This window comes from Zea mays, chromosome 1 (assembly GCF_902167145.1).
Source record: "Zea mays cultivar B73 chromosome 1, Zm-B73-REFERENCE-NAM-5.0, whole genome shotgun sequence".
NCBI classification, from domain to species: domain Eukaryota; kingdom Viridiplantae; phylum Streptophyta; class Magnoliopsida; order Poales; family Poaceae; genus Zea; species Zea mays.
This window is the reverse complement of record NC_050096.1, coordinates 122,022,116-122,031,015: the sequence shown is the minus strand read 5'-3', so window position 1 is coordinate 122,031,015 and position 8,900 is coordinate 122,022,116. Positions and strand designations below refer to the sequence as shown.

The window sequence follows — 8,900 nt, the reverse complement described above, 5'->3', positions numbered from 1 at the left end:
TGAACGTGAATGTCTTATTTATTCTCAACACGCTCGATATTGGTCCTATAACTAATATATTATATTTGCAACAGTCTTGGTTTCCAGAGCAGGCTCAACAACAACCATTCGTTTTTCCTCAATTTCAGCCACCGATGCCTTAGTGGGGATTACATGCTCCGCCCTCCATCTCAGGTGCTTCAATTTAGTTAAGACTTGTCGTTTGTATTAACCTTTCAAATCTGGACTAAACATGATTTTGTAGGGATCTAGGGTCATGAGCCACAACACGCCACCACCGGTGATATCAGCACAAGGAGGAGCTTATGCACGGGAGGGAGCTACTACAGGAGAGGTTAGTTTGACAAACAATTTTTTTGAATAGTGGTCATGTAAACACTGTCGTTATTAATGCCTTCTTTTTTCTTTAGAATCCAAACCCGTTACATGATTTCGTCAACTAGTTTTTCACTTATGGAGGTAGTGGTCACAGCTCCAATGATCCAGATATGTGATGGTTTGAGTTTTGTGCCGAATTGTGAGTTTGTTTTATGTTATAATGGACTATATATGTGATGTATTTGTAAACTATGATGAACCATTTGTGAACTATGAACTTGATTTTGGTGAACTTCAATGTGGTTGTGAATAAGTGTGATATTCTGTGTTAAATGTGTGTAATTCTGGAATTAATGTTTCTGTCATTTTATTGTGATTATATTGTTGCTAAAATTGCTATTTTTTTGCATTTTTTCAATTTTTTCTCTGAAAATTGTTAATTTTCGGCGGCCAACGGAGGCCGCCGAAAATAATCATGGCATATTTTTGGCGGCCAGATGCCAACGCCGAAAATAAGAGCTTATTTTCGGCGGATGGCTTGTTGGCCGCCGAAAATAACTTATTTTGGGCGGCTAGGTGTCAGCCGCCGAAAATAACAGCTTATTTTCGGCTAATTTTTTATTGCGGCTAAAGACCGTAAAAAATAGGCCTAAAGCCGCCGAAAATAGGCTATTTTTGGCAGTGAAGGCCCCATTTTCGACGGCCTCTGACTGTGCCTGCCGTAGTGGATGCATAACCTCTGCAGAGTGTAAACCTGGTATATCAGTCGTGCTCATAGTCATGAGCGGCTCGCACCCTCACATGAGTAATTTATGAACTAAACTTAATTTGTCAAATGCATTGCATCGCGGGTGTAATTATTAATTTTGATCTCTTACTTATTTGGGTTGGTATCTACTTATACTTAGTAACTGCTAATAAAAATTTAACCAACTCTAAAAGCAATGCTCAACTTTAACCATCTCCTTAGGTAATCCTTACACTTCACATGAGCTCCCATCTTTGGTGAGTTCATGCACATTATTCCCCACAATTTGTTGAGCGTTAAACGTATGTGAGCTCACCCTTGCTGTACTCACATCCCCCAGGTCAAGGACATGTACCACATAATGGGGCGCATGAAGGATGGTGTGATGAGTTCGTGAGTGGTTTAGACCGTCGTCTCCCAGTCAACTATAGTTTCTGGATTGTTGTCTTCGTATGGTGTAATTATTTAACTATTTTATACAGAACTCCGTTATATATTAATAATGTGACATTTGTTTATGTACCATGAGTCATCATATGTGTGAGACTTCATCCTAGCACACTTGATGAAGTTCGCGCCCGGGTTTGGTGCCCCTAAAACCCGGGTGTGACAGTTTTGATACCCCGAACGAATCAAAAGCAAGTGACCAACAATAAGAAACCTCTCTCGTGCTTTTAATCTTAGTGATTAAGGTGATGTTTATGCAAGATTAGTGTTGTAAACTTAGTTCCTCTTTCTTTGTTCCTTATTTGCATGCCTATTTTTGATTTTACACTGATTTGGCTTATCTAGATAATTGCTAAGGCATCAAGTTAGTGATCTACAAAGTTTGGATATTTAATCTTTTATAGTTCTTGATTAATCATGAAAATAGAGCTTGATTAATTTTTATCATACTTTTATCACAATAGTCTTGTTTCATTAATATCTTTAGATCTGGGAAGTCTAACATGATTCCAGTTTGGTAAGTTATGTAATTTTATGTTAATGTTCAATTTTTAAAAAATTTAGGTCGATCAGAGATACAAATTTTGAACAATCTTGTTTTAATGAGTTCTGTATAGATTTAGAAAAGTTAATCAAATTGGTTTTGTAATTAGGAGAAGGTGTTATAATATATTTTATTTTCCGCAATCATTCAACCCCTCTAATTACATATCTCATTATGTCCAATGATCCTACAAATTATATATCCCCTTGTCACATTAGCTGAGATGGGGTCAACACTAAATACCTTGATCTCAACCTTATGTCTTTTGTTACGTGTTTCTAATAATTTGCAGTGGTCACAATAGTTATTGGTTCTCTAGAGTGTGTTTGGTAAGCCGAATGAAATGGTCCACCATTAACTTTCTATAGTTTTTTATTTGGTTTGTGGAATAGATTATAGAATGAGTTGATCATCATTTCATTCATCATAATCTAATAATTAGTAGTACAATAAAAAAAATGAGGTCGTGTTATACTAAATTTGAGTTTAATTTCCAAACTAACCCTAGAGATGGTTTTCTTCGTAGATAAAACAATATATAGGACAACCTTGTATCCAGAATATTTTCATATGACTAATATCGAGACGGGCATACATTACACTATTCACTTCAGCACATTGATCGTCCACACATCCAGACCTTCGGGCATGGAAAAGAAGCAAATCACACTACTGTAAACCTTTTAACTTCTACATATAAATAATAATATTTTAAAAGGAATAAAGTACATCATAGAACATGCATATTAAAAACAACGCACACTCAAATCATACATTTATATGATACTAACCGATACACAAATAAGTATACATACCCAAATAAAGCTATAATTTATTCTGTAGAAACAAAAAAGCAGGACTGCAAACCACGCTAGCTAGACCACACATGCAACTCTTAGCTAGCGACGTCGATCACTGACCACCATTCAACTCCATCGATCAATGCTTGGCCGGAGGGTGGTAGATGGGAGTCGGTGATCCATAGGTCGGTGTAGGTGGGTGGTACTCAGGCTCAGGTTGTGGTTTGGGCTCTGGCTTGGGCTCCGGCTTAGGCTTTGGTGGCACAGGCTTCTTGTGGAAGTGGTCAAAGAAGTGGTGGTAGTCATGGTCTTTGTGGAAGTGATCAAGGAAGTGCTTCTTGTCAAATGCCACTTCTTTCTTGGCTGGAGGATGGTAGATAGGAGTTGGAGACCCGTATGTGGGCATGGGGGGCTTGTACTCTGGCTTAGGTTGTGGCTTTGGCTTTGGCTCTGGCTCCGGTTTTGGCTTGGGTGGCACAGGCTTCTTGTGGAAGTGGTCAAAGAAGTGGTGGTAGTCATGATCCTTGTGAAAGTGATCAAAGTGCTTCTTGTCATACTTCATTTCTGTCTCAGCGGGCGGGTGATAGATGGGAGTTGGAGAAACATATGTGGGTGTCGGAGGGTGGTACTCGGGCTTAGGCTGTGGCTTGGGTTCTAGCTTTGGCTTTTGTGGCACGGGTTTCTTGTGGAAGTGGTCTAAGAAGTGGTGATAGTCATGGTCCTTATGGAAGTGATCTAGCAAGGGCTTCTTATCAAACAAATGCCTAGCCGGAGGGTGGTAGATCGGTGTGGGCGACCCATATGTTGGAGTTGGAGAGTGGTACTCTGGCTGGGGCTTGGGTTTTGGTTCTGGCTTAGGTTCTGGTTTTGGCTTTGGTGGAACTGGTTTCTTGTGGAAGTGGTCAAAGAAGTGATGGTAGTCGTGGTGCTTGTGGAAGTTATCAAACATGTGTTTCTTGTCAAACAACTGCCTGGATGGAGGATGGTAGATCGGAGTTGAGGATCCGTATGTTGGTGTAGGTGGGTGGTTCTCTGGCTCTGGCTTAGGTTCTGGCTTCGGCTCCAGCTCTGGCTTAGGTTCTGGCTTTGGCTTTGGTGGCACAGGTTTCTTGTGGAAATGGTCTAGTAGGTGCTTCTTGATCGACCCACACAGGGTTGCGGACGCACATTCCTTCGATGGGTAGTCTGTCTTTCCAGGGACCACGACGAAGTTGCCCTTTGACGATTGTGGCACAATTCTGGAAGGTTCTTGACCGGGGCACGGGTTCCCCGCAGCGCTGTGGAGCTGTGCAACGCAGTCAGCGCCGTGGAGGTCCGTGCTAAGTGGGATGCTGAAGGCGCCGAAGCCATCAAGCTTGCCCATGGCCTTGCTCTCGTACTCGCCTTTGCTGTTCTTGCACTTGATCGCCACCTCAAGACCTGAAATGCATGGATCGAAAAGCACTGTCAGTACCAACAGCTAGCTATGCCCTCTGACCTAGCTAGTTACGGATCAGCGCGTGAAGCATTCAGTATGCACCGTGAATGTTGCAGCGTAACTAAAAATGCATGCATTCGTAGAGTATATATATATACCCTTGAATGCCGCCTCGGCCTTCAAGTTCTTCCTGGTGCAGTCGGCGCATTTGGCGAGGCCGACGACCACCGAGGACGCGTCGCTGGAGGCGGCGCTTGTGACGGCGATTACCATCAGCACGGCGTAAACGCCGGGGAGAAGGCCCCGAAGTGCGTCTGCCGCCATGGTCGGATCGGATGTTTAGATGGATGACTCGATGATGAGATGACGAGGAGGCAATGCAGTGCCTTATATAGGCCTACGCATTGATCAAACACAGCTCGATCTTACATGCATGCACGCATGATCATGAGTTGAGGCGCCAGCACACACATAATTTTGGCGCCGAAAATGCAGACCAGCCGGGAATTAATGCCGTCCATTTGAGTTGATCAATCTCTGTCTGTCCACTCATCATGTCTAGTCGGTTGGTAGTAGTTGGAGCTGTGTGGGTTACGTCAGTTGCGGCACTTTGCAATATTTGCATGCACATGCATGCAGCGTCAGTACATGCACACTACGTATTGCATCCTTTTCATTGGTGACATCGGAAAAGCAAGTTGATGTAAAGCGCGTGTCCGGTGTGCCCATCTGCTGGACAATAAATTTCAGAACAGTGGTATAGTTTGTTTCAGAAAAGGGACAGTACTTTCAGAATGTGAATACAAAATACGTTCTTTCTGACCGCGTGTATTTGGATGCAACACATACAAAATTAATTACGTTGATCGAAATTTTGGAAGTTGTTGTTAATCAAATTGTGAATAAAATATGGTAACAATGCCGACCATACAATGTCAAAATGTATACAGTCACTACTAAATAATTTTAGCATCACCTGTCTAAAACACATCATCGAGGCACGGGCGAATCCACACACTGGGTCGTGCCTGGGTCATGGCCTATAGGATGTGGCTCGAGCAACTCCATTTACCCTAGTCCAAAATGGTCAAGATGAAAGGGAAGAGACTGAAATACTTAGAACTAGGCACTACAGTAAAACGCTACAAGTTCGACGGCTCCCTTATGTCCAACGGCCATCTAGGCTACTGGCGGCCGTCAGACATAATTTCTGACGGACATAAGCTTATGTCCGACGGCTGGCAGACAAGCCGTCGGACATAAGCTTATGTCCGACGGTCTCCTAGGGGGCCGTCGGAAGTAAAGGATTTTAACCGACGCCCCCGCGCCGCGTCGGTTCATTCTCTCTGTCTCTCTCGTCGCTCGCATGCCGTTGGAGATAACTTATGTCCGACGGCAGCCGTCGGACATAACACTATTTCTGGCCTCTAATGTCCGACGGTTAGAGACCGTCAGAGATAACCAAATGCCGTCGGACATAAGTTACGTCCGACAGTTTAAATCTTATGTCCGATTGCTTTGGCCGTCGAAAGTTGTTTCGTTTACTGCAGTGAGGAATGAGCTGAGGAACGCGACCGTGTTACCCATTCTAAGAACTTCGTTACGTGAAACGAGGAACGGGAACAATAGTTTGAATAGATGATCTTTGTGCCTGTAATCTAGTTGGATTAGTTTTGCATTTCCCGGTTATTTAGTAGCGTAGAATCGCGGGTGTTTCGTATAGTTGTGCCTGACACACCGTGACCGTCGTGTCAGTGTCTCCCTATCGGCACGTCTGCGCTGTGCATGCACTGGTCATTGATCTAAGAGAAACGACGGTCATGGGGACGACGTGCGGCGGGGAACGTGCTTCAAGCCCATGTAATCTCCTTTTAACCAGTCAAGAAAAACTTGAGAAAATTGTGGCAATTGCGCGGGCACATTGTGTGTTCTTACCTGCATATTCACGCGCTCCTCAGTTCACGCTGCTTGTTGCGATGACAACGTGTAGTAGCAGTTGCGTTCTTGGTTGCCGCCATTGATCGTCGATCCCAGGAAACTGTCACACTCGATTTCGGAAGGTAAACCGAATGCAAACTATGTACGTGTCAGGATAGCGAAGTCGACTACACCTCAAGTTCCTCTAATTAATCAGCTAAGTGGGTCTCATTCCACCCTCATGGTTGTACTATTTTTTCGGGTGGTCATCCAACAAACAGATCCTTATGGAGAGGTACTCGGGAAACAACCCGAGCCCCCTAAAGTATCACAAGTTCATCAACATATCCAGAATAACATTATCGTATCATAAATATTCTCATCATATTCATTGATTAAATTAAAGTAGTATCATAATACTAATCATAATAACAAATTTCCAAAGGTAAACAAGGACAAAAAAACAGAATACTAGTCCATTCTTAAGTTGATCATGGTATTGGGGACAATGAATTATAAAGTAAATAGGACATAATGGGTCAGAGGACACTTGCCTTCACCAGGTTGCTGCTCAGGGAAGTCTCCTGCAACACACTCGGGAACCACGGACTGCTCGATGTCTACGCAAAGCAATCATTCAGTCAACACACTTGGAGAATAACAAAGAACATTACACCAAACATATGCAACAGATCAAACACAGGTTCAGTAGAAAAGGCACAGATACAAAAGTTAACACTAGGTTCTATGGTAGATCACTATGTTTAAGGGTCTATTGTTCTCTAACTAAGTTTATCTTAGTAAATTACTTCCCTAACTAGGTCTATCTTAATCAGTTACTTAATTAAAGTTATTCTAGGGATGGTGTTACACTAAATAAATTTAAGTTTACAAGTTACACACTTGAAAATTCATAAGGGCTTTACCCTTTTATCTTATTCTTAAATAAATATTTTATTTCTTTAAGTTAACCTAGAGTCTAGCCACAAAATTAAGACATGCAGACAGTGGGTGAATATAATTTAAACAGATAGAGAATAACATTATGAACATTTTGTAATTTGAATCATCCAATTTGGAGTTCATATGCATAAGATATTAAATATACAAGCACTACAACCTTTTAGGCCTTCTGTGACATTGTGAATATGTCACTAACTAGCGTTTATTTGTCACATGTTGTATTTTAGTGACGCCACTGTGACGAAAAGGTCATTGTCACAGAAGGTGCGTGTTAAATAGGCTATAATGACAATCATCAAAAAATTGTCATAGATTTTATGACGCGCATCAGATTCGTCACTAAATCTATGACACTCTATTTTGTCATAAGTCTCTCTTAAAATGTCACGGTTCGTACTACCATGCATTGCCACGTGGCTAATGTTGACGACGTGGCAAAACCTTTATGATAAAAACATTTATCAGATTTAATCATGTGGCAAGCCATATGGCAGATAACGTGGCAAAATTGTTGTGACGAAAAAATTCGTCATAAATTGGGAGACGATGGCTGCTGATGTGGCAATGCATTTGTGATGAATATTTTCATCATAAAATGTGATGACATGGAAAGTGATGCGGCAAAACATTTGTGACAGATATAATCACCATCAGATGAAACACATCATATGAATTCATATCATCATGGAATATTACACATCACAACCAAAATATCATATGAATATGTTGAACACAAATATTTCATCCATCAGAGAATCATATAACTTCAAAACATATATATACAAATCCTTTAACTTAAAATCCAAAGCAAATCCTATAACTTCATCTCAAAGTATTAAACATTAAGAATAATTGAAAATGATAGTATAACTTCACATCTAGAACTACTACGGCTGCAGGTCCTATAGCGGTCAGGCAGACTTAAGATGGAGACACTGGCCATGATTGAAGCTTAATAGTTGATGAAGGAGGTTGTTATTTTCTTCCATCGACCTCTTCATACTATCAATGGTCTCCTGAGATGCCTGTGCCGCTACATTAGAGGATCTCCAGCTCGACGAGGCCAAGCGACACGAGCCCCATTGTAAGCCCAAACATGATCCCTGAGAAGAGTACGAGGAAGGAGATGACCACACAATCACTATCAGTCAAACAAAACAATGAGCAAATAGTAAATTTTGTACATCAAATGAATACCTCTCCAAAGGCAAGAACAAATGTCACTAACATAATTACAACAAGAACAAGATGAAACATTCTATCAAAAAATATAGGAAGTGCCTGAAAAGGTTGCAATGAGGTAAACATAAAAGTCAATGGTTAAAACAGAATGGAGTGCAAAAGATATGAGAAAGAAACAGTATGTGACCTATGCCCTACCTATCAATGACTTTAGAATACATAAATAAGTATACGAGTATCAACTGGTGAAAGAACACTTTTATGAGAAATGTGATAGTAGATTTAGGACTCAGAAAATAATATTGATCAAATATACATACACCATATGATGTAATTGGACTAACACAAAATGAAAGTGCTACAGTTGGATGATGAAAGAAGCTAGTAACAACTAAATTTAATATATTATATTTTAATAAGTTGTAAGCGTTTAGTTGTCAACTAAAATTAAACAAGATCACTTATCATTTGTCAGTGTAAAAAGTAATATTTTTAGATATAGTAAAGTATGGCTGTAAAAAATTTTCTAGACGTGCCTTTTTACTTATCACACTTATCTAAACT

General features: G+C 40.9%; 1 protein-coding gene across 1 annotated transcript; it reads right to left on the bottom strand.

Moving 5' to 3' along the window:
- Positions 1-2,805: 2,805 nt before the first annotated feature.
- On the bottom strand, positions 2,806-4,609 carry LOC542000 (uncharacterized). The gene is made up of 2 exons (NM_001111648.1): positions 4,433-4,609; positions 2,806-4,276 (listed from the first exon to the last, which is right to left on the bottom strand). The coding sequence occupies exons 1-2, from the start codon at positions 4,596-4,598 to the stop codon at positions 2,997-2,999; spliced, it is 1,446 nt and encodes a 481-aa protein (NP_001105118.1). The 5' UTR covers positions 4,599-4,609; the 3' UTR covers positions 2,806-2,996.
- Between the last annotated feature and the right edge of the window lie 4,291 nt (positions 4,610-8,900).

What these genes read in the sequence shown, in the direction of transcription:
- LOC542000 (NM_001111648.1), bottom strand. Translation starts at nt 4,598, where the DNA reads ATGGCGGCAGACGCACTTCGGGGCCTTCTCCCCGGCGTTTACGCCGTG. An exon ending in GGCCGAGGCGGCATTCAAGG is followed by an intron (nt 4,277 to 4,432) that starts GTATATATATAT and finishes CATGCATTTCAG; the next exon opens with GTCTTGAGGTGGCGATCAAG.